A 26,689-nucleotide genomic window follows, 5' to 3' on the forward strand; every position below is an offset into this window, starting at 1 on the left:
GATTCCATCTTTAGTGCAGTAGAATATTTGAGGAAACAAGATCTTGACACAACATGCAGTCGGCAAACCCAGCAAGCATGCATGTTAGGAATATCAAATCATGTTTCCCAAAACAGCTACAACACACTGGTAGGTGGTGTCCGCTCAGCCATGTAGTGTTCAAAATACCTTCCACGTTGGGTTTGGAGGGAGCGGTGCACGTCCAAAAGGCAGCAGGATTAGACTTAAAAAGACTAAAATTAAATCCTACAAAAAAGAAACGGAAAACGGACAGCTGAATGGGCCTGGAGGAGAGGAGGGAAGCTGGAGGAATAAAAACCCAAATTTGATACAAATGGCCCCAAGCAACAGCAGTAAAGTGTATTACCTAAGAAAATCATCTCATCACCACACCTGAATAATTTTTGAATATAGGGGTTCTGATCAGTGGAGGCCTGTTGAGCCTCCCCACCAATCATAAGAGGAGGTCCCAAGTAAGGCTGCAACGATTCACTGATGCAAAAAAAAAAAAAAAAAATCATGTGATCATGGAGAGTGAGTGAAGAGAAGCCTTTCAATCACCGCTCCGTGGCCTCCCGTCCGTACCACCAGGGCCTTACATGCACACATCGTCAGGGGGCTGGTTGACGCTGTCAGTGATGTCAGGTGCCACCCAGTGCATACCGGGGGGGGGGGGGGGGGGTAGTGGAGCTCACGGCGCTGGGGGGTAGTGGAGCTCACGGCGCTGGGGGGTAGTGGAGCTCACGGCGCTGGGGGGTAGTGGAGCTCACGGCGCTGGGGGGTAGTGGAGCTCACGGCGCTGGGGGGTAGTGGAGCTCACGGCGCTGGGGGGGGGGGGGAGGAGGATAGTGGAGCTCTTGGCGATGGGGGGGGGGTTTGGGGGGAGAGGATAGTGAAGCTCTTGGCGCTGGGGGGGGGGGGGAGAGGATAGTGGAGCTCTTGGCGCTTGGGGGGGTGGGGGGGAACAAAGGCTGTTGGGGGACTGATGGCAGGGGGTCTGATTAGTTTTTATAAAGGAAAACAGTCTATTAATTCATTTTTTTTTTTTATTAGAGTAATCGATTAATTGTAAAAATAAATCAGTAGACTATTCGATTACTAAAATAGTTTACTGCAGCCCTAGTCCCGAGTCCACCAAATGAAAGACGCATGGTCGGGTATGTGTGCTGCTGGGATGTCTGAGTACAACATTCCCAGAGAATGAATGGACCAGCAGAATGCACGCTTGACTTCTGCTCATTTGATTCAGGGGACTTGGGATTCCTGATATCTAGTTGTGGGATCTGACCAATGGGACCCCACACTAATTCGATATCCCCCATCCTGTGCAGAGGGAATAAGTTTATATCTTAGAACAGGCATGCTCAACCTACGGCCCTCCAGCTGTTGCAAAACTACAACTCCCATCATTCCCAGACAGCCTACAGCTATCCGCCTACAGAAGGGCATGGTGGGAGTTGTAGTTTTACAACAGCTGGAGGGCCGCAGGAGGTTGTGCATCCCTGTCTTAGAACAACCCTTTTCAGACTAAGACTCAAGGGTGACACAGATGCTCACAAATAAATGGTATCCACAAAAATTTTTTAATAAAAAGTACATTTTTCAAACCAGCATCTGGATCTGAAATACTTTTGTCATGGTAAGTAATACAATTTTGTATAGCCACCGAGTTATTCAATAAAATCTATTTTTATTATAGCTCCACCTGCTGTTTGGTTTTTTTCTTATTTCTCCATCCACCTCTGATATTGCCGAGAAGGACGCACAGGCTCAGTTTTATCCTTCCACTGCCATCAGCAGTATCTTCTCTTAGAAGCTCTGACAGTTCCACCAAGAGCTGCAGCATAAAGGGCACACCCACAGCTGCAAGCTTGAAATACATCTAGCAAAGTAGAGATGAGCAAATCAATTTGTCGAACAATCAATTGTTCTCGCTGGTCAAGAAGCTTGCCCTTGCTGACCGATTGTCAGGGTTGGACATCTCATTCGACCCTGACAATCTTGCGCCTGTGCAGCTGCACCCAGAAGTGTAGCAGCGCATGCATAGTCGCTGAGCAGGTAGCGTCAGAAGAGCGTCTGAACATGCACCACTACACAGAGCAGAGGTGCAGGCGCAAGAAAGTTAGGGCCGGGCAGGGGGAGCAGTAAGGACAGACCCTCGCTGCTCAAAAAATCTGTTAGATCAGGCATGCTCAACCTGCGGCCCTCCAGCTGTTGTAAAACTACAACTCCCAGCATGCCCGAACAGCCTACAGGTATCAGCCTACAGCAGGGCATTGTGGGAGTTGTAGTTTTACAGCTGGAGGGGCGCAGGTAGAGCATGCCTGTGTTAGATTAACTAAATGGTTTTATCTCTATAGGAGGACAATCAGAACAATGAATGTGGAGATCTCTGGATCCATGTTAGGTACGGAGCTGGTTCTAGCTTTGTTAGAAAGATTGTCATGTACTGTATGATAGGATTTTCATTTATTTTTACATCAATCATAGGATAATCCCTTTTAGGGGGACTTGTGTCTGCAAGGTCAACTAACTTTTCCACAGGCAACATATTCAACCATTTCCATTTCTTTATAATTGTCTCAAGGTTTTGAGCCTTGTAAGGCTGTGGTATTACTGTGAGTAGCAGGCTGCCTTATGTAACCATAGAGCTTTAGACTACAAAACCCAAGTGGCTTAAAGGGTTATGCCACCATTGATCTAGAAATTGAAAATCCTACATCATATAGAACATGATAACCTCTAACAAAGCTAGAACCAGCCCTGTACCTCACATGGAACCAGAGATCTCCACATTTTTCTGCTAGATTTATTTCAGGCTTTCAGCTCAGGGGCATGTCCTTTCTGCTGTAGCTCTTCCCCTGTAACTGCCAACAAGCTTCTAACAGAGGATATGCCTGGTGGCAGTCGAAAATTTAAACTGAGTGCGTGCGACCATCTCAGTGAGGTGGACAGAGAAATAAGGAAAACAAACAGCAGATGGTGCTGTACAGATACATTTACATTTTTAATTACAAGCAATTACAAAAGTATTCAGATTCAGGTGTGGGCTTAAAAAATATTTGCGGTTGCGCTGCCATTCTATTTTGATTTGTGTAATGAATAGAGGCAGTGATACTGACCATTTTTGTAATATACTTTAATTACTGAAATCGTACATTTCTATTAGAAAAATGCTGTATAGTGGCCCATTTTGAGCCTCAGCAAGTCTCCACTTATGTAAACAGAAGGCAAAGGAGCGTTGCCGAGGCTCAAAATGGGCCACTTTACAGCTATTTTTCTAATAGAAAGTATATTACAAAAATGGTCAGTATCACTGCCCCTATACATTACACAAATAAAAATAGAACGGCAGTTACACTTGGATTTAAACTGCCCGATGACCAGGCAGATTATTGGGAATGAACATTCCTGCTCATTCCCGACAATCTGCCCGTATAAATGTGCCACCAATCACCCGATGAACGAGCAAAACCCCTCTTTTATGTGCAGGCACATAATCGTTTCTGGACAGCAGATCGTGCTGTCTGAACAGCGATCTGCTGCCCAGAAATAATGATGCTACACCATAGCGATCCCCTGTCCTCATACTTTGAAGGAGATCACTGCATGAAAATGCAGAAGTCTCCTTCACTGAACGAGCAGCTGACTTTCGGGAAGGGAGCGGTTGTACTTCAGAGTACCTATACCCGCTTTAACTGCATCCTCCTCCTCACAGTCACAGGTTTTAGACAGATCTAAGCAGAGAGCCTGGATGCAAAGAGTGGGCAGACATGATTTCTGCAAAATAAAAAAAATAAAAATGAAAATAAAAAATACATGAGACGTAAGAACAGTAAATGACAGCACAGATGGCGGTGGGGGCATGGAGGGAAGCTGCATCAGAAATACTGAGGAGGAGAGGAGCAGGGACATCTGATGAGTGAAGACATGACGATCTGAGGAAAATGACAATTTTCAATCACCATATTTCCTCATATCCAGACTAACATCAGCAAAACGGATACAATGCACATTTTCACAGATTTGCTCGTTGCTAATCTTGGATTACTGAGAATAAGCATAAAGAGGGCAGAAAGTGCCGGTCTTGATTGATTTTCCTCTGCTCTACCGGAGAACGAGCCTATGTCACTCTCCAGCAGTCCGTGCCTCTAGACAGGATTCTACAGCAGCTCTGAGCGAACGTAGATTTCTGTCTTCATCTGCTCCAGAAGAATGGAGTAAATGATAGATCTGTCACTGCTGCTGACCACACCTCATTCTCACCTTTACCACCCAGGATAGGTAATTAATATCAGATCAGCGGGGCTCGACACCCAGCACGATCAAATGTATGAGAAGACGGCACACATGCTGTCTCCCTTTACGCTTCCTGTTCACCGCAGCTGTCTATGACAATGACAAAGACCACAGACAGCAGCAACAGACAGGAAGAGAGACGTACATCTGAAAGGCAGGGGTGCCGGGTGTCGGACCCCCGCCGATCTGATATTGATTACCTATCCTGAGGATAGGTCATCAATAGTAAAAGCAGACAACCTCAATACCAGTCTACATTCTTTGTATGTTTTTTTGGGAGGGGAGAATCACTACAAAAGCCGTGGCCAGCGGTTACAGTTCTGTTACTGGAAAAGTATGAATTTCCTTTCACATAATGCACTCTTACATCTGTAAAAAGTGGCATTTTAATAATGTTATTAGAGCTGTTCTATGTGCAGAATTATCACAAGTAGAAGCAGGATTTAAGCTTAAGGCTACTTTTGGCGTTTCAGGGTCCGCCTGTGAGATCCGTTTCAAGGCTCTCACAAGCAGCCCCAAACGGATCAGTTTAGCCCCAATGCATTCTGAATGGATGCGGATCCATTCAGAATGCATCAGTTTGGCTCCGTTCCGCCTCCATTCCGCACTGGAGGCGGACACCAAAACGCTGCTTGCAGCGTTTTGGTGTCCGCCTGGCCGAGCGGAGCCGAACGGATCCGTCCTAACTTACAATGTAAGTCAATGGGGACGGATCAGTTTACATGGACACAATATTGGTGGAATTGTAAACGGATCCGTCCCCCATTGACTTTCAATGTAAAGTCAGGAGTCCATATTAATATACCATCGGATCAGAGTTTTCTCCAATCCGATGGTATATTTTAACTTGAAGCGCCCCCATCACCATGGGAATGCCTCTGTTAGAATATACCATCGGATTTGAGTTAGATCGTGAAAACTCAGATCCGACAGTATATTCTAACAGAGACGTTCCCATAGTGATGGGGACGCTTCAAGTTAGAATATACTAAGTACTGTGTACATAACTGCCCCCTGCTGCCTGGCAGCACCCGATCTCTTACAGGGGGCTGTGATCCGCACAATTAACCTCTCAGGTGCCACACCTGAGGGGTTAATTGTAGATCTCAGCCCCGTCAGGCAGCAGGGGCCAGACCGCCCTCCCTCCCCAGTATTAAAAGCATTGGTGGCCAGTGCCACCTAGCGCAGGTGTAAAAGTAGCCTAAAAAAACGGAAAAAAAATAAAAAAAAAATAAACTACCACGAGACAGTCCTGGTGGCCTTTTTATGTACCTGGACTGCCTAGATAGCAAGTTAAAGAGGTTGTCCTGATCCGCAAAACACGGATAGACACCGTGCATTCCGCGAATCTGAACTTCCGGCCCCATGATGAAATGCCTACTCTTGTCCGCAAAACGGATATGTTCTATTTTTTTGTGGACGGCACAGAACTGACGAATGCGGACACCACACGGTGTGCTGTCTGCAACTTTTGCGGCCCTATTGAAATGAATGGGTTCAAATCCGATCTGCGCGAGGTCATAGGCTACTTCCACACTAGCGTTATTCTTTTCCGGCATAGAGTTCCATCCTAGGGGCTAAATACCGGAAAAGAACTGATCAGTTTTATTCTAATGCATTCTGAATGGAGAGCAATCCGTTCAGGATGTCTTCATCTCAGTCTTTTTGACTGTGCAGGAAGGAGATAATACCGCAGCATGCTGACATTTTTTCTCATTGACATGCATTAACGCCGAATCCAGCCCTGAGTGTTCCAGCAAAACGAATCTGTTTTTGCGGTCTGCACATGCTCAGACCACAAAAAAAATTTGAAAATATTAATAAATGCCGGATCCGTTTTTCCGGATCCGGCATTTATCTGTCTGACAAATACCATCAGTTGGCATATGTTTTGATGGATCCGGCAGGCAGTTCAGGTGACGAAACTGCCTGCCGGAATCCTCTGCCGAAACGGTTACCTTAGACGGTCTTTGTGGAATGTCTCTCCAGTGTCATCTGGAAAAACTGATTATTTTTTTGTTCACATTTTTAAAGGCCTGCGCATGCGCAGACTGGAAAAGCAGATCCTTCAATGCAGCAATTTCCTGAACACTTGGATCCGGCATTAATACATTTCAATGGAAATTAATGCCGGATCCTATAATCCTTTCTCCGGCCAAATACCGTAGGAGGGACGGAACGGAAGACATCCTGAATGGATTGCTTTCCATTCAGAATGCATTAGGATAAAACTGATGTGTTTCTTTCCGGTATTAAGCCCCTATAACGGAACTCCATACCGGAAAACTTTAACGCTAGTGTGAAAGTAGCCTAAAGCGTTTGCAGAAAACCGTACTCCAGGCTCTGCTACCTGCAGCTGCCACTATAGGGCAGCTGCCTTTACAAAGCACACTGTTTTACAATGAACTCAGAACTCAAAACACAGCAAGCTCTGGTCCGATTAGTGACAATTTCAGTCATCATGAGGGACAGATTGAGACTTGTTCTCCCTGCAGGAATGACCGTCTATTCAAATGTTCATCCAAGGGATAGGTCTATGCAATGCCCGTTAAAAAGACAAAACAACATTTCTGTTGGTCCCAATGTATGCAGTCAGAAGAAACAGATTCTAAGTGTCCTTGTTGAGTTAAGTGGTCTTTCGACTGCTGATCCATCAAATGTAAGGAGAAGGGACCTGTGGGCCTCAGCAGTCAGACCCACACGATCAGACACTTACCTATTCTGTAGACCGTTAACTTTAGATGATAGGAAAAAAAAAACTTTAATATCTAGTACTAGTTCAAGGCACTGCTGAGGGAAGGGGGGAAATAGACAATAAGATGTTGAATGTCAAGCTGTGACTGCTGTCAACAGGAGGTTACGTCAGTAGAGCACTGCCTACAGCATTTGCCCGACACAGCTAGATGACATTACTTTGGGTCCCAGTGCACAGATCTCAATGCCGATCAGATCACAAATTAAAGTACATTAGACTTTTTACAAGATAAAGAAGCCTCACCTGTAGCTGGAACTTGCTGTTGTGGTCGGGTGGACCCTGTAGCAGATGAGGAGACTGTGGGATTTTGCACGTGTTCAGATGGCTTTTCAGGAGCTACTGTATGCGCTTTTGGATAAGTAGGAGGCGCTGAAGAAGGTTTTGTTGGCCGTTTTTGCTGTTCATTATTAGAGTTCTTTGATGAATTAAAGCTGAAACCAAACATTGTTCCAGCTCCTGAAGGGCTCCCAAATGTGAAACCCTGTTTCTCTGTACCAAAAATATTCTTCACGGCATCAGATCCAAATACAAACTTAGGAGGGGACACCACAGCTGTAGGGGTTTTCTCTGCTGTGCCCAAGGTGTTAGATTCTGCTTTTGAAGGTGTGGTTGTTACAGATGGTATATCTGTCCTCTCTCTGGTTGTTTCTTCCAATATGGCCACTGCTGCCTTTCCACATGGTGAAGCTTTGGGGGTTGTGACACGAGATGCAAATGGAGCAACCATGCAGCCTTTACTTTGTGCAACTTTTGCTTCTTCAAAAACTTCTTTGAAAAGATCAGCAACTTCCTGAAGCTTAAAGCGTACAGCAAAACACTCCACCTGACTTTCACCTTCAGCAAAGTCATTAGCTGTCCATGCCCACTCTCTCTGAGATCCCGCTTTCATGGGTTCAAGATGTATATCCGGAGTTATACGGTGATTGGCACAGAGTTTTAACACTTGATCTCTTCTCATCACTACTCGGGCAGATTTATTGTCATGGCTTTGCAAGATCTTTAAATCTCCTATTCCCCTCTCTTTCCATTGATTAGAATCTTTATCAAACCTATAAAGCTTTGCTCTGTGGCAAAAGAGAGTCTCTTCATTTTCTTCACCACTGGTGATTTCAACTAGATCAGGTAATGGGACCACGGGCTCAAAGTATTGACAATCACGTTCCTCCTCCTGTGTCACATCAGACTCATCATCCGTACCTACAGACACTCTGCTCTGATTTACTTTGGTTGGAGACTTTCCTGGACTTGGGGATGGTTGAAAACTAAAATTAAAACCAGTAGTTGATTCACCAAATCGGAAAAGATTGCTTTTCTCTGGGCTACTCGCTAAGGGTGATGCATATACAGAGTCATCCAAGTTGCCTTCAAGGGCACCTACCCTCATGTCATAAGTGTCCCACTCATAAGTAGCCTCGGTGTACTCTTGTGTTTTAGTCTGGTCTACAGAATCGTTCAGATTTCCGGTGTCGTCCTCTCCAGGTTTAGCCTGGTCAGTTAAAAAGGTTTTCAAATCTTTAAGTCCACTTTTCATTTCTTCTGCTCTCTTAATCAATTGAGCAGTCCTCCCAGTATCTACAAGTTTATGAGGAGTCTGGAGAGGGATATCTAAAAGCAGGCGTTGGCACTCTTCAAATTTGTTTTTGAACTCTTCAGCTTGCTCTGGCGTTTTAAACTTTGCCGCCAGTTGTTCTAATTTTGGGTCCCCATCGGAGTAGTCACTAGCCATCCACATCCAGGACCGGTCAGAACCAGACAAGGGTTTTAGGTTCATGGTTGTTGTAATTAGGTGGTTGGCACAAACTTTCAGCACTTGTTCACGCCGCATAAGCATTCTCAGCTTTCCGTTCACCTCATTCTTAAGGATTTTCAGGGTGCCGATGCCCCGCTCTTTCCATTGGCCGATTTCTGCATCAAAACGGAATAATTTTGCTCGCTGTGAATAAAGCACGGTCTCCTCTTCTTCCCCAGTGACTAGCTCCACTTTCTCAGGGAGTTGCACAATGGGCTCAAAATGGATGTCATCGCGATCATCTGTTTTGTACAGATCCTCTAAACACTCTTGCTCAGCATTTAGTTGCTCTCCTATAGCATTTATAGAAGGAAACAATTTTTGTCCTGCATGAGAAAACCCCTTAAAATTGGGATCTGCTTTGCCAAACGCAAAGCCTTCAGGATTTTTAGAGAGGTCAGCAAAAGAAAAGGTACTTGCAGTCTGACCAAATGGTATTTCGCCACTTTTTTGCTTGCTTTCTTCAGATTTTAATCCAGCATCAGATGAGGTAAAAAGCAATTTGCCGTCTCCCGGAGTACCTGTTGCATCAGTAGGTGCTTCGTTCGCTTCTTCATCTTTCGTATTTGAATCCGTAAGCCCAAACTTATAAGAACCAGACTTGAAGGGCATTGTAAAACTAAACCCTGCAGGTTTGGTTTCTTCACTGGTACTTGGTGCTTTGAAGCCAAATGCAGCTTTATCATCACTCACGCCAAACTTGAAATCTTTTCCTGGGAAATCACACTTGAACCCTGTTGAAGCTGGGCCACATGATTCTGAAGTTGCTTTTAGAGCAAAGGTAAAGGCTGGTTTTGTCTCTGATGTTGATGTAACATTTTTTGCATTCGGATTGTGTTGCTGGCAGGCGACGCACTCCATTGCTGAACCATCATTTCTAACAAGACATACAGGACAGTCCCACTGTCCCTCCTTTTTCTGAAACATTGCCTCAAGGCTACCATTTTGAGCCTTGGCAAAAATGAAGTTAGATGGCTGAATTGGTGGTCCTGTCACATTACCTGTTGCTTTTGGGTTTTCACAAGCAACACACTTTGAAGCACTTGGCTCATTGCGGACCATACATGTGCTACAATCCCACTGTCCTTCCTTCTTTGCAAAAAGGGACCCAAATTCTTTTGAGGAGCTTGCTTCAGGGGTGACAAATTTGAAAGTCACAGCAGACTGTGCTGCCGGCTGCACACTGCTGGATGAATTTGGAGCTTCGCAAGCAATACACTTCCCTGCAGATGGCTCATTCAGTACCAAACACTGATCACAATTCCACTGCCCAGCTTTTTTCAAGAAGGCCGAGCCAAAGGCCTGTGTGCTTGGGACATTCTTTGGATCAGCAGCAGATTTTGGTGTAGATGAGGCTGTTTTTCCATCATTCTGATTTAAAGGGTAACAGTTCATGCATCGTTTGTAAGCCAGGTCATTCTTTGTTGAGCACTTACTACACACCCACTGCTCTCTGCTCTTTGTAAGTGACTCACTTGAAGGGGTCTTGCTATTTAAAGTGTCCTTAGTAAATGAGAAAGCAGATGCAGATATGCCTACAGAGCTTGCTCCAGTGTTAATAGGTTTAGTGTCTTTAGCAGTGGAGATCTCTCTTGAATTTATGTTTGGATTGGGGGTCTGACAAGAAACACATGCAACTGAGGTATCTTTATTCTTTACAAGGCAGGTATCACACTGCCATTCACCAGGTTTAAAACCAAACTGCACATCAAGGGAAACTGGCTTGGCCTTTACTTCTGCTTTTAATATGGGTTTACCAGGCTGGGTTTGGTGATCAGCACTGTCTTCTGTCATCTGGAGCAGTTTCTGTGCATCTTCAAATTTAGTCTTGAAACGTGTGGCCTCTTCTGCAGTCTTAAAACGAATGGCAAGCTGCTCAGACTTTGGCATTTCATCAGCATAGTCAAGAGCATACCATACATAGGATTTATCAGATGCGGCAAGTGGTTTTAGTTTCATTTCAGCATTGATGTAATGGTTTGCACAAATCTTCAAAATTTGTTCTCTTCTCATCAGCAGACGTATCTTGCCAGATTCCCTGTGTCTTAAAATTTTCACATTACCTAATCCTCTTTCTTTCCATTCTTTCGTCTCTGCATCAAAGCGGAAAAGTTTTGCCCGGTTGCAGAACATTTCTTCCTCTTCCTCTTCTCCTGTTTTTACTACAATCTTCTCTGGTAATGGCACTACAGGTTCAAAATGAGGCCCATCCTCCTCTGCAACATGACCACTGGCGGCTTCTGACTCATGACTCTGGTTGTGCTCTTCCTTTGATGGCATATCAAAAGATGGAGGCATGAAGCCTTTTTTTCCAGAGTTCTGGAAGTTCAATACATTATCCCCTTGCCCGAACACTGCACTACTTTTCTCTTGATTCTGGACTGTGCCATCACTGATGCCATTAAAGCTTTTCTCTCCAAATCGGAACATATTTCTACCATCCATGGCATCACAGCTAGCTGATAGTTTTCCCTGGTCAGGAATTGTCTTATCTGATGTTAGGAGTCTTAAAAGACATTCACTTCCAGCACCTGATTGTGCACCTGCTTGATTGGAGGAAAATGTGAAGTCTCCATCATTGGACTTAAAGTTTGAGTTAAACTTGAAAGTAGATGGAGTAGACTGCAATGGTGCAGTAAACGGAGAGGGCTTTGATCCTTCGTTCTGAATTGGCTGAACAAAGCTATTCTTTCCAAACTCTATCTTTGACCCCTCAGATTTGGTTGGCTGAGATCCAAGAGTAGGTTTGGTGAAATAGCCTGGCTCTGGCAGGGCTGGATTTGCAGTGTTTGCAGGCAAGCTGTAATTATAATAATCTTCAGTTTGAGGAGACAAGATGGTAGTTGCAGGAGATTCAAAACGTAGTGCAGGTCCAACCATGGCATTACTCTGTACTGGTGGTGTATGCATTGCGTACATGTGCTGCGGATTCGGCATTCTACTGCCTGGATACACAGATGTCTGTAAGAGAAGCAAAACAGGTTGTTGTAAGGGAAGGCAAAGAGAAAAAAAACAAAACAAAACAAAAAAAAAAACTGATCAATCCTCTTATGGACAGAAACAGATAAAAACCATAGTGCTTCACCTGATTTCATCTACCACAACTGAAACTAATTAATCAATGTTGCATTAAAGATGACCAATTATGTCTATTTTAGTAGATACTTGCATTTGGTATAAAATCCAAATTCTGGAGCATCTTTTATTAGAAATTTGTATTCTGTTATTCCTCCTGGGAATGTAGGAATAAGATGACGACTGAAAACTCAAACTTTGCAAGTATTTTCTAAAACACAGGTGTCAGGATAGCCAACAGATCCTTTTAGGAGAGTCGGGGTTACAACCAGTAACGTCTAGTGGGATCACTACCAAACATACAGCACATTTACACAACATATAAAAAGGAGCCAATATAACAAACATGTAATGTCTGTAAAAAGATGTGATTTGGTACTAAAAAACCCAGTACATTAAGCAGGACTTTCTGTGGTGAATAACCATACCTTGGTTGGAGTAACATTTGCCACTGGTCTGAGAAGCTGTTGAGGGTTATAGGCCGATGACTGAGCATAGTAACCAGGATGTGCTGTTGTAGAGACTAAAATGTAAAAATAAAAAATAAAATGAATATTACTTTATACTAAATTTGTAATGTACAAGAGAAAACTTTTTGGTGCAGTCAGCCAACTAAAACAGTAGCTGGACATACAGGAGTTCATTAAACCCAACTCCACAAGAAAGCATGTTCATATCAGACACATTTGCTGCAGAAATTTCTGGGACTGAAAATCCATCTGACTGGTGTGGTTTCTGTGGCACATGCATGGATTGCGGCAAGCTTTTTGGATTAATAGGACAATGCAGAAATTTCTGCAACGTGTGAACATGCAGTCATGAAAATATGCTGTCCTATTTTAGACAGGTCAATTGTCCTAATATAGTAACAATAGATTGGAGAGATTCTTAGAAAGAGTATTTCCCATATGGACACAAAGTGCCCCTGTAATAAAAAAAATAATTATATGTCATAACCATATATTAAAAGGTTTGATTTGGTGTGGGTCAAGTGATGGGACTGGAGGCAGACTGACTTCTGCAGCAAGGAGACAGCATTCTGTGTGAGCGCTTTCTCTTCGGTCTAGAGATTGTTGTGGGGTCTGAGCACTCGGGGCCACCAATCAAAACCTTTGATATGTTGCTATGATTTTTCTGTAGTACTGGTACACCTTAAAACACTCATCAATAATGCCAGTTCAATAACCCATAAGACGACTTTTCACTTCGAATTAAATGAACATTTTTGGCCGGCAGCTGGTTTAAATGTAGGCAGAAGAGATTCCATTACTAATATCATATTGTAATTATATTATTTTATGCAAAGTACAGCCAATTGAAAGAATACCAGACACAAATCTAAGGTTAGTTTCACACCCAGGGTGTAAATTCCGGCAGGCTGTTCAGACAGAGAATAGCCTGCCGGAATTCTCCGGATTTAGCGCTGCTGGATGCCGATGGAATGCCCGTCAGCCCCATTAAGTATAATGGGGTCCTGCAGAAATCCATACGCATTCTGGCAAACAATGCAGAGTATCTGCTGGACACAAAACACAACATCTGCGGTTTGTGTCCAGATGATTCCTGGCATTGTCTGCTAAAATCAGCCTAATGAAATTCACACAGGACAATTGAGGTGTACATCTTAGAAAGTTACATGAGATTTAAAAAAAAAAAAAAAAAAAAAACACCACCACAAACCTACCCGTTAACTGATCATAACAGCTCTGAGGTAAATGGAACCCATCAGTAGCTGTATCAGCACCGAACCCTTCAGCTGCCCAATACTGGGATGATGCATTGGTATTTGAACTATTCATTCTTAGCTCATGGACTTCTTTCTGCAAATGTAAAAGCAGACGTTTCTAAGTTTCACTAATCAGGTGTAAACAGTATAGCTGAACAAATACTATAACATTGAACAAACGGTCTAATCTCTGGGCAGCATCTTGTAAACCTGGAGGAGCTGATCAGATTGATATATATTGTAGCAATGCAACAATTCCTGCTCTTTCTATACGAGTGAGTAAGGCTACTTTCACACTAGCGTTTTTTCTTTTCCGGCGCTGAGTTCCGTCCTAGGGGCTCAATACCGGAAAAAAACAGATCAGTTTTATCCTAATGCATTCTGAATGGAGAGCAATCCGTTCAGGATGCATCAGGATGTCTTCAGTTCAGTCTACGGTTTTATCTCCTGCTAAAAAAAACTTGCCTGAATGCTGGATTTTTTTCCATAGGAATGTATTAGTTCCGGGGATGGCATTTAAAATACCGGCTCCGTCCTTCCGGTCTGCGCATGCGATCAATTTGCATGCGTTTTGACTAATCTGGCAGGCAGTTCCAGCGACGGAACTGCTTGCCGGATCACTCTGCCGCAAGTGTGAAAGTAGCCCAAGAAGATTTGCCCCATGGACTACACAGAGCTGGAAGTAAAATGTACCCAAAAAAAAAAGAATTATATGTATATGCTTATGAGGTACTGGCTTAGCTATAATCCTAATTACACACATTGACTTGTAGGATAGCTACCTTACATCTGGTGGCATTCGAGGTTCAGTTATTTTTTTTACATATAATTTTATTGGAAAGAGCTCTAATCTGCATATCTTTTTTCCCCCCCAGAGAAGCACATTACCTGACCTATAAGACTCCTTACACCTATTAGGAATAGTGCTCCCCACCCTGAAGTAAGCCTCTCACAGGTAAGACAGTTCTCTTTGCTCTGCATGTATGAGGGGCAATATATTATCTGCTCAGCTCCTCCAGCTCTATAATGTGCTGAATGTGACAGACTCCCTTTCATATAATGTGTGTGTGTTGACTAGGTAAAACTAAAGTGCACTAATCTTCCATGCCAAACAGCAAGAACTTCTCTGGATGACTTGCATTTAAAGACACTATATAATTTGGTTCCCCAAGACATTACTACAGATGGTGTATCCCTAGGAAAAACCACCCATGTTTGACCATAAATGGTGCCCTTTACACAACTGCAATTCTACATGTTTTCTACATGAAACGAACAGTGACACCAGAAGCAGAACCCTGCCCTTGGTGCGGTAACCACAGCAACAGCCACTCTGAGAAAGCGGAGGAACGCCACCCTGGAGGCCGCAACCCTTTGCGCGGACCTTCCGGAAACACAAGAGACCGAACATCGACAAGATTCGGAGATCTCCAAGGAAAAATGCAAGGCCCAAACAACGTCCAAACGCTGAAGCGTCCGTTCCCGGGGGTGGGAAGGGGCGGACGAATGCCTCGCTGAACGACAAACACCACCTTCAGAAGGAAGGAAGAGACGGGACGGAGAACAGCCCTGTCCTGGGGAAAGAAATAAGGCTCGGAACAAGAAGGGCCACCACTCAGGCACCTGTCAGACACGATGGCTACGGAAACACAACCGCACAGGACAGAAGGAGTAGAGAGAACTACTGTAACGGCTTCAAAAGGAAAGACAGGAGCGCCAAGAACCCAGCATGTAGATCCCAGGGCGGTACCGGAGGGCAGTACAAAAGGAACCCAAGAGTCGCTCCATGGAAGAAGGTCTTGACAGGCCCAGAGGCCCGGTGAACACCGAAAGAGGAAGGACAGCGCCGACACTTGACACTCCAAGCAACAGGGTCCCAGTCCCAGGTCCAGGTCGGACTGGAGAAAGACAGAACCATGGAGAGAGAAAGGCAGAGTGGGGGAAACGCCCAGCTTCCCACAGAACCCCAGGTAAAAACCCTAAGTCCTACAACAGATCCTGGACGAAAACACGGCCAGGAGCGAACACCAGCGAGCCCGCTAGGGTCGCCTAGGCAAGCGGGTGAAAACCCAATGAGATCAGGCGCAGACCAGTAACACGGGCAGAATGGTCGGCAAAACTGGTCCCGTCGGCCCCCGAGCAACGTTGCCCCGCATCCACCCGAAGTGGGGGAGCAGAAGGACAGACGGAAGGAACCGAAGGCTCCGCTCAGCAACCGCCAGATGCCAGGACAAAACAGGCTAAAGTCCATGCCGATGTAGTCACCACAGGAAGACGTTCTACAGTCCCGGTGTGGGAGATCTAAGGACAATCTTGCCCGAATGGTAGTCCTCCCAAGTTACCGAGAAGGTAAGTCCCTAGTAGAACCATTGCCCAGAATGGAAAAAACGCAATCTGCACCCACCGGGAGGACAGAATGCGGTAGACCCGGTCAATAGGCACACAGCTAGTACAGCCAGTGTGAACAAGGGAGACAGTACGAGGCCAAAAGGAACACCGGAACCATCCACATGAACAACCATGCTCTCCCCAGAGGGGAGGGCAGTGAAGAACAGCCTCTGAAGCGTGGCCTATACACAAAAGCCACATCAGAGTGATCTGTACTGAGCGGGAGCCAAACAGAGCCGGCGAGAAAAGGCAATCGAGCCAGAGGCCGGCAGAACACCCTCCAACCGAAAGGAGGGGTGGCCAACAGGGAAGCCACAGGACAGCACAAGAGCAAAACCCCGCTACACCGAGACGCCCGGTACACCGTCTCGCACCAAGGTGGAGGTCCACCGGACCTGGGTAAGTGAGCACCCAAGAGAAGTTGGGTGACCTTCCCGAGAAGAGCGTCCCGAACCTGATAACAGATCAGACTGAAGCGCAGAGGGTGCCAACTGGAAGGACTCATACCACACTGCATCCAAAGGGGAGGAAATGGTAGTAGGCGAGGGAACCGTAGTCCCGCCAGAGCTAACGTAGAATTCGAGGGGCGCTGCAGACAGCACTCTCGACCATGTGACCACTAGTGCAGGGAAACAATGCCGCGGGAGGACGAATGGGTACGTATCTAGGGACCACGAACACACCCCGGGCGGAAAGGCCAACGAAAGGAATGAGTACCACCCAGCTCGGTGCAGTAGCAAACAAGTAGAGCCCGTCCACTTATATATAAGGTATATATATACACCTTTGAATACATTGGGCATTCATCTGCTGTTTGTTGAACACCACCTTAGGCTCACACAGGTGGACCGAATGAGCTCTTTAGAGAATAGTGCAAGGCTTGCTGCAAGCATCGTATCTCAAGAGAAAAAGTATAACTCAGGAGAAAGGGAGGCATACGTACGAGTAGCCCCGTAAGCAGTGAGAAGGTCAACTCACCTATGGGAGGAGAAGGCATACACGTCCCAAACAATGGACAGAGCGCACAAGAAAGTCCGCTCACTGCAAAAAATAGTCACACAGCGAAGGATCAGCCAGAGTCCAACCATAACAACGGAAGTGCAAGTGCAACCTGAAAGGTAGTCATGCACAAGACTAGTACAGCATGCGATGGAACGCAAACAGTCCGCCCAGAAAAGGGGGGAAATGTACCTGGCAAACACTGCAGTCAGCAAGAGTGCAGAGACCTGCCCAAAAAAGGGGAGGATACTAAGGCCAGTACCTACTTCGGAAAAGTAGGACATACCATATTCCGCCCAGAAGGGGGCCATGCCCATGGCCGCACATATCCAGCAGAACGCAGGAAGGTCCACTTAGTCAAAGGGGGCATGCACAGGGTTACCATCATTAAGTGATTGTGCAAAAATCCACCCAACACCGAATTTAGTGAGAGTGCACCACTCCGCCAATGAAGGGGGACGTGTACCAGTCCAGCACAACATAAACAAGGACAGCCGTGGATCGTGTGAGCGTGCAAAAGGCCGCCCATGGAATAAGGGGTGGCCATGCACAAGACCAGCACCGTATCCAATGGGAGTGCAAGCATTCCACCCAAGTTAGAGGGCATGCTCAGGACCGGCAACGCATCCAGTGAGTGCAGTATTCCGGGTGAGTGCAGTATTGGGGGTCATGCACATGGCCAGCATCGCATCCAGTGAGAGTGCCGCCATGGATGGGACCAAGTACATGGCCAGCAACGTACTGGCAAGAGAACAAACACCGTCAGTGAGAGTGTACGTATGTCGCCTGAGGAAAGGAGACATGTCCATGGCCGGCAGCGAATCCAGCGAGAGTGCAGCACACCGCCCCGGTAAGGGGGGGGGGGGGGGTGTCATGCATATGTCCTGCAACGGATCCAGTGAGTGCAGTGTACCTCCTATGAAAGGAGTTCACGCACACGGCCGGCACTGTATGCGGTGAGAGTGCAGTATTCCGCTTATGGAAGGTTTCATGCACATGGCCGGCAGCGAATCCAGTGTTCCGCCTATGGAAGGTGAACGTGCACATGGCCGGCACCGTAACCGGGGAAAGCGCAGTATACCTCCTATTAAGGGGGTTCATGCACATGGCCAGCACCGTATCTGGTGAGTGCAGTATTCTGCCTATGGAAGGGTTCATGCACATAGCCGGCAGCGAACCCAGTGAGTGCAACGTCCCGCCTGTGGAAGGGGGTCGTGCGTATGGCCAACACCGCATCCGGTGAGAGTGCAGCAGTCCGTCTAGAAAAGGGGGGGGGGGTCATGCACGAGGCCAGGCCGCAGCCAGGGAGAGTGCAGTATTCCGCCTAGGAAGGAGGGTCATGCACCTGCAGCCACCAGAACTAAGGTGGGCAACGAATTCTGGCCAGAAAAAAAATCTGCATGCACTTGGCCAGCGCCGTATCCCAGGAGAGGGCAAGAAAACGCCTGGGAGGGGGAACATGCCCTGGCCAGCGCCGCAGCCGGGGAGCACGACATACCGCCTAAGAGAGACAGCATGCAAACAGACAGCAGTACTGAATGATGAGGCTGCCGCGTCCTGCGCAGCCCACAAGTCCAGTTATTTAAACAAAATTATAATTTTTTTTATTTATTAATATCACAGCCTCCCTGAGGCATAAAGGGTGACCACCATACAGGGGCACAGGCCGTACAGGCCCGTCAAGAGCCGGCCAGTACCCAAAGGGTTAACAGGCATCTGGCCTGGGGGGGCGGCGCTGCGAACCCCTGGGGGTGGGGGAACCTCCAGGCGGGAAGAATTCGTGCTTGGCGAGTCCCTGATGATCTGGAACAAAAAGAAAAGAAAAAAGTAAAAATCTAAATTTAAACAAGGAGAAAACAGCCCTGCAGAGCAGGGAGTGTCTTGCCTCCTTGGACACTAAGCAAAAAACTGGCAGTCTCTCTCTCCAGGCTGAGGGTATAGCTGTGGAGGAGGGGCTTAACAGTTTAAACTTAGTGTCACGCCTCCTAGGGAGATGAGCTATACCCAAGGTCTTCTGTGTCCCCCAAGGAAACTGGGCGAGAAATCATCATTTATATGGATATACAAATCATTTCTGGGCAGCAGATCGTGTTGTGTAAATCTCTTGCGCAGAAATAACGAATCTGTATGGGGACAAGCAAGTGCAGTATCAAATACTTGTCCTCATACAGTGGAGGTGATTGCTGCACGTAAATGCAGCTCGCACATCCTGACATGCAGACAACTATCGGGAAGGAACAGTTTACTGCCAGAAAGCTGTCTGCTCAGTCGGAGTGTGTACATGCACACTTACGGATATGGTGCTGCCTTGTTCCAAGGCAGTGGCACTGTAACAGGAGGAGTATATTTTTTTGCAAACACCTACCTTCAAAGCTTCAACTTGTTGAACAAGTTTTTCAATAAGTGATCTTTGATCTTCTGCCCAGGGTGGTGGCGTTTTTGACAAAGACTGTAAGGCAAGCAACAACAATGGATAAAGTACAGGAATTTGTCCACCTATACATTTTATGAAAACATGAAAGCACCACAACTTGGTAAAAGTACTAGACTTTATGATCGATGATCACCATTGTATCAAAATTACCTTTTGTGCTTTGCTAGGAGACACTGAGAACTTTGAAGGAGATGGAGTAGAGTGCTTTATGGCAGATGCAGACATGAATGCTTGTGTGTCTCTGAAGTTTGGGCTACGAACGTCTTGAACTTCATCAAGATTTTTCTTCACTTCCTCCAGCATTTCTTCAACAGATTCAACAGGTACTGGGAGCTGAAAAACAAAAAAAGGAAACATTTGCAGTGACTCCTGCAGTATCTAAATAAATCTTCCCTCATGTATGTAGAAGAGGCACACCGCTTTGCCCGAGCTCTGCTCAGGATTTGAGAAAACGAGATTTTTGTGAACTCACCTGTAAAATCTCTCTCTCGCGTAGTTCATTGGGGGACACAGACCGTGGGTATAGCTGCTTGCTGCCACTAGAAGGCGACACTAGGCTAAGAAGTGATAACTCCTCCCCTGCAGGCTATACCCCCTCCAGCCTGGAGAGAGCATATCAGTTTGTGCCCAAGCAATAGGAGTAGGAGAAAAAAAATCAATAAGGAAAATACAGTAAACAACCAATAACTGACAAACATCAGTCGGAATGCACCAGAACTGAGGACCATACTGGCCCACCAACCGCCAATATGTGCGGCAAACAGAACACTGGGTGGGAGCTGTGTCCCCCAATGAACTACGCGAGAAAGATTTTACAGGCGAGTTCACAAAAATCTCGTTTTCTCGCTAGTATCATTGGGGGACACAGACCGTGGGACGTCCTAAAGCAGTCCACGGGGAGGGAAAAAAAAAAAAATCACACGCCCCTGGAGAAAAAACGCCCTCGAGGATGCGGCATCCGCTGCCGCCTGCAAGATCATGCTGCCTGGAGCAGCAACAGTTGATGTCTAGAAAAGACCCCCGAAAAATTCGGTGAACTTGCCGGAAGACCAAGGCGCTGCCCTCTAGAAGCGATGTCTGGAGTAGATGAACCCGAGAATGACGACTGCTGGACGGCCAGGCCATCACTCCGCTAGGAAGCAACCGACAGGCAGACATCCCAGGAAAAAAAAGCATCCCGTTGGAAGACGCCAGCTATGACAAGGACCTCCAAGAAAATCTGGCAGAAAACCCATACAGCGGAACACGCCAGATATGGACCAGCAATCTCCAAGGCCAAAATAGATGGCTGATGGAGAGCCCGCCCTTAAAATACGAGGGAGAAAAGAGAAAAACCATGTCCGAGAAGACCCGGAAAGCAGCGACCTTCCGCCAGACAGAAAATTCTGGCGGAGCACTGCCTGATGCAGATGACAAAGGACAAATGGACGTACAATAAGAAGAAGTCCCAGAGGGGGGGGGCTTGGTGGTTCCTGAAACGCCTCCAGCGATCTACCGATCGTCGGGGCGAAACCGGTTGTTGACCACAACTGTGGAAGCGGAACCAAAATCCAGGTTCGCAGGATCCTCCTCTGGTTAAAAGAAACCGGTAATGGAAAAAAACCCATAATTGACATATATTGACTTCCGGCAGAGACCAAGATAAGAGAATACTCTCCGTGGAAAAAAATAGATCCCAGATTCCACAGCTATACAACCCATTGCCACCGGTCGAGGAAACCGAAGGGAAAGGTGGTCAGCAGTCCAGCTAGAGGAAGGACAGGAAAGAAAAATAGGGGTGTTCCGTTCAAGGAACTAAATCCCTACCAGTGGTGACAAGGTGTGACAGTCACCCGCTCAGCCTGGCTTGGGGGGACCGTAGTCCACCCCCGGAAGGAGCAGTGAAAGGAATGACCACCATCGCTTGATGTGACACAGAAGTAATCATAACTGAAGGAAGGAATCACTGTAGTGGTAGACGAGTGCCACAGGGACTAATCGTGCGCGCCCAAGTAAGGTGCTGATAGCTATGGCATTGACGCCAATGCAAAACCCGAGTTGACGACACAAGAACAATAGTTGTCAGAGCAACAGACAGTTAACAGTAATGAAGACCATTAAGAGGTCAGGGCAAAGCCCATTGCCATCAGGGACTGGCACTTTACAGATCTCTTGGTAATGAAATACACCCTTGAGGAGGAGCCCATACAAAGGAAGCCGCCAGAGTAATGCAAAGGCCACACTCCAGCTGAGGAGGAGGCCACACCGTACAGGATACCAATCCCAGAGTCGGAAGAAACTGCCGTCTGACGAAGGAACTGTGCAATAGGAATGTTCAGTAGGATGCCTAGCATGTAGTGGAGATGCAAATACCCCTTGTACAGTAATAGCTACAGCCTGCTCCTCCCAGCGTAAAACTGAGGGAGAGGCCTAAGGACACCCAGAAGTAACATGGAACCAAGCTAACTCAGTCAACCAGAGCCATTCTGAGGCATTCCATCTAAAAAGGGGGCAAAACCAGAGCAACCGCCGAAGCAGTGTCCGGGTAGAACCCCTATCTGAGGGGGCTGACCCACTGCCATGAGATCAATCTCCGGCCCTTGTGAGAACTACCCCTGCTTTATTGTCAGAAGTTGGATCTGAACCCACGCCTCCAGTTAGAGACCCGAACACCCCATACACGGAAGAGATTAACTCTTGAGTCCGGCACATTAGACCACTCGGCCATCCTGACTTAGAGAACACGCTGTAGTAGCCAATGCAGAATGCCAGCAAAACACCCTCACCTAATGAGGAAGAGTGGTGGCCCAGAATACAGAGTCAGTGCAACCTTGGGCTCGCTGGGTCATAATCCCAACATTTGTATAATGGCGTGCACCCACACGCTGTAGAGGATTAATTTCTAACCGACCTGAACGGTGGAGGCCCATAGGGATGGGAATCTAGGGCACCTGAAGAGCTGCTGAGCGACTCCCCTAAGAGAACAAAGGACGACCTATCTGCGTCAACAACCAGTACCAGAAGAGACGGGAGGATACAGTATGGGAGAAGTCCCAGTATCCATATACCTCTAGATGAAGAGTACCAGGCACCAATGGCAACGACTGTTGCCGCGGCCCACCCGTGAAGGAAGCCAAGGCATCTAGTGCGGAGGCTTAGTTGAATTAAAGCATGCATAGATGCTCAGTGATTTCCCGTTAGATGTAGAAGGGGGTAATGCCACGACTGTTGAATAGTATTCAGTGGCAGCGCAACCCTCCGTCAAGGAAGGGAGGTAGGGAGATAAACAGAACCGCATCCAACGGTAGTGTAATAACCCCCTCCTTGGAGGGAGTAACGCGTACTGTAAGCACTACACTCAATGGAAGTGCAACCACTCCACCTATGAAGGGGAGAAAAATATATAGGGGGTACTGTATCCTGAGTTAGCGCAAGTACCTAACCTATGGCCGGGGGTAATGCACCCAGTAGGAATTGACCCCAATGGCAGAGAATTACACCCCTATGGAAGAGGATAATGCATACGAATAGTCCCGTTCCCGGTGGGTAGAGAATTCCTCCACCTAAGCAAGGTGGTAATACTTACAGCAAACATTGCCACCCGCGATAAAGCCATAACACCTCCTATGAGAGAGGCTAATGCATAACGCCAGTACTGTACCCAGTGGAACAGCAATCCGTCAACAACCGAAAGGGGAGACGCGAATGGCTGGCACTGACCAGTGCAAGTGCCGTCAGTCCACCTGTGGAAGGAGGGAATACAAAGGGTAAGTACTGTATCCAGTAGCAAAGCAAATGCCGCCTAAGGAAGGGGCAATGCAGACAATCAGTACCGCCGGTAGCATGGATGCAGTCTAGAAGATTCATATCAGAGTCCGCAGAACTGTTCCCTGTTCCCTCAGACCAACCCCTGTCAGAAGGGAGGGTTCTGAACATCACCCTAATGAGGAAGGGTGGAGGTGCGGAGGAGACCGAGGAGGAAGTGTCCTGCTCATGCGCAGCTCTACCTCTTAGCATCCAGCCATGGCAGTTGCAGGTTGTGACAGCGGTGATATAACCATCAAAACACCCAGGAGGTGGAATCGCCATCCCTACCTGACCGCTCACAGGATTGTGTGGGCGGCACTCAATCAATCCACAATCCAGGAGGGTGGATTGGGAACCACCAGAGGTCCTCCATTGGATTGCGCATGTGGATTAACAACCAAATGACCCAGAGGGTGGATTGGGAATCCAGCAGCTGTGCTCCCCTGGCTTGTGCAGGTGGAGCATTATCAACCAAACGGCCCCGTAGGGCGGATTGGGAATCCTGCATATGTGTTCCCCGGATCCATGCAGGTGGAGCATTATCAACCAAACGGCCCCGTAGGGCGGATTTGGAATCCTTCAGATGTGCTCCCCCGGATCCGTGCAGGTGGAGTACTATCAACCAAACGGCCACTGCGGGCGGATTGGGAATCCTCAGATGTGCTCCCCTGGATTTGTGTAGGTGGAGCATTAATCAACCAAACGGCCCCGTAAGGCGGATTGGGAATCCTTCAGATGCGCTCCCCTGTATTTTTGTAGGTGGAGTATTAACAACCAAACGGCCCCAGCGGGCGGATTGGGAATCCTCCAGATGTGCTCCCCTGTATGTGTGCAGGTGGAGTATTATCAACCAAACGGCACAGCGGGCGGATTGGGAATCCTTCAGATGTGCTCCCCTGCATTTGTGCAGGTGGAGCATTATCAACCAAATGGCCTGTATGGCAGATGTGCTCCTGGATTTCACATGTGGTGGCCTATACACCAGACGACCCAGAAGGGTGGTCTGGGAATTCTTCATGTGTGCATTCACCACTAAACAGCCCCGGAGGGCGGATTGGGAAACTGTGAGCAATCCTCCCCTGTCCAGATAGGACATGGGCCCAGCCCCATACCCCACCACCAGGGTGGACATGCCGGCAGGAAGGGGTTAGGGTTAACTTCCTAATCTAAGGTAATTGGCCTGCAGAAATGGGACACCGGATAATGCAGTGCCGGCTGCAAACAAACGACTTGCCACAAAGGGTTAACCCAGCTCAGAGGGCCGGATGCGGAGCCTGGGGGAGGAGCGACAGCTAGTCGGGGAGAATCCGCACTTAAAGGACGAACCCGCCCCCTCCGTAACTGGAATGAAAGTTGCGGCCTAGTAGGCCGCAATGCCGGGACATAAAGTTCGGCGCACCGCCGACCGGGCAGTACTGCCGGCCGGTTACCACAGCGGGGCCTGAAGAGCAACCGCCGATGTCTGCCCACTGATCTGGAGGGGGTGTGTCCACTCTCGCTGCGGGAACCCATCCCGTGCCGCTAAAAAAAAAAAAAAAAACTGCACAGGCTGAGTCCCGGTAGGCCCGAAGAGGAGCCGGGGGCTAAATTTTTGGAGCCGGCCGAACGAATAGCCGGCCGGGAGTGGAGTGACCGGAGCGGCGCTCTGCAAGCGCCCTGGCTGAACATCGGCCGCGGGAGCTCACCCCGCAGGCCGTACAACGGGACCAGAATCTGAGGAGAACCCAGGCCCCCCGTATGGACAGAAGCCCAAACCTACATTGGGCCTGAGGTAATGTGGGGCCCTCACCAGGAATGGCCCACCTGAGAAAAAAGGTCCTCCATCTTATGATGAGGTGACCGGGGGGGAAGGGAGAAGGGGGAGGGGAAGGGCCGAGGTACTTACCCAATACGGACTACTCACCCCATCTTCATCCTCTTCTCTTCACCCTTTCTCAGAGTACCAGCAGGGTCACCTCTTCAGCCGCTGGCACACGAAGTGGCAGGAGACTAGAATGGCGGAGGGTCTCGCCGGATTCAGGTGACCCCTTGGCTGGCAGGAAGCAGGGGAGCTGGGCTGCCCTGGTCCACTTCCGTTTCTTGGGGAGGGCGAGCGGTGAGGGGATTCCGACACCGGCCTTGCTCCCGGGGTAGACAGAGTGGCTAGGCGACTGTTTCCCCAAACCTAAAAGAGGAAAGATAAAATAATAAAGGTAAGCCGCCCTGCAAAAGCAGGGAGGTCTGCCTCCTACGACACCAAGCTAAAAACTGATATGCTCTCTCCAGGCTGGAGGGGGTATAGCCTGCAGGGGAGGAGTTATCACTTCTTAGCCTAGTGTCGCCTCCTAGTGGCAGCAAGCAGCTATACCCACGGTCTGTGTCCCCCAATGATACTAGCGAGAAAAGCACTTAAAGGGGCTGTCCGGGATCAAACTTTTTTTTTTTTTTAAAACCTCATACTCACCTTTAGTAGCCAAGTATGTGTTCCCAATGGGGTTTGAGGTATCTTTTACACTGGAGCATTGCTCCTACAGTCCTGAACAGATTGTTTACATATCTGTTCCTTCACTTCCTGCTGCACTGCACTGTGGGTCCCAGTGCAAGGCTGCATCTGCTGATTTCCCCTGTCTAACAGTGTCCCTGCACCCGCCCCTTCATACATAGTCATGCATCCTGCACAGCCTCCACTCCTCCTTTGATCCGCCCCACATACATATTCATCCTCCTGCCTCATATTCCTCCCCCATAAACTCCTCCCTGCTCCATCACTGGCCTCTGTCATGTGCTTAGTGTTTGCAGAGCGACAATCGGACACAGTCACACTGTAATGGGCACCCTCCATATCTATCTAGCTATCTAATTTCAAGTTAAACCTTATATACTGACTTGGCAATCAGTTGAAACTGATGTATAAGGCTACTTTCACACCTGCGTTTGGGTGCTGATCAATCTGGTATCCGCACAGACGGATCAGCACCTATAATGCAAACGCTGGTATCCGTTCAGAACGGATCAGTCTGCATTACCATGTCAAAAAAAAGTCAGTGTCTAAGTGCAAGTCAGACGGATCCGTCCTGACTTACATTGAAAGTCAATGGGGGACAAATCCATTTACAACTGCACCATATTGTGTCACAGTAAACGTATCCGTCCCCATTGACTTACATTGTAAGTCAGGACGGATCCGTTTGGCTCCGCATCGCCAGGCGGACACCAAAAGACTGCAAGCAGTGTTTTGGTGTCCACCTCCAGAGCGGAATGGAGGCGGAACGGAGCCAAACTGATGCATTCTGAACGGATCCTTATCCATTCAGAATGCATTGGGGCTAAACTGATCCGTTTTGTGCTGCTTGTGAGAGCCTTGAAATGGATCTCACAAGCGGACCCAGAAACGGCAGTGTGAAAGTAGCCTAACCACAGGAAAGTGAAATACACACTACAACTCCAAAAGTAGAATGT

General features: G+C 47.6%; 1 protein-coding gene across 2 annotated transcripts in view; it reads right to left on the reverse strand.

Moving 5' to 3' along the window:
- LOC122930304 (E3 SUMO-protein ligase RanBP2-like) overlaps positions 1-26,689 on the reverse strand; it is a 79,912-nt gene that overhangs the window by 20,225 nt on the left and 32,998 nt on the right. For both annotated transcript variants that reach the window (XM_044283567.1, XM_044283566.1), the window contains exons 16-20: positions 19,616-19,798; positions 19,397-19,480; positions 13,603-13,738; positions 12,347-12,441; positions 7,298-11,804 (exon numbers count right to left, since the gene is read on the reverse strand). In XM_044283567.1, coding sequence (XP_044139502.1) covers positions 7,298-11,804; positions 12,347-12,441; positions 13,603-13,738; positions 19,397-19,480; positions 19,616-19,798 — 5,005 coding nt within the window. The remainder of the gene's footprint in view (positions 1-7,297; positions 11,805-12,346; positions 12,442-13,602; positions 13,739-19,396; positions 19,481-19,615; positions 19,799-26,689) is intronic.

This window comes from Bufo gargarizans, chromosome 3, assembly GCF_014858855.1.
Source record: "Bufo gargarizans isolate SCDJY-AF-19 chromosome 3, ASM1485885v1, whole genome shotgun sequence".
In the NCBI taxonomy this organism is placed as follows: domain Eukaryota; kingdom Metazoa; phylum Chordata; class Amphibia; order Anura; family Bufonidae; genus Bufo; species Bufo gargarizans.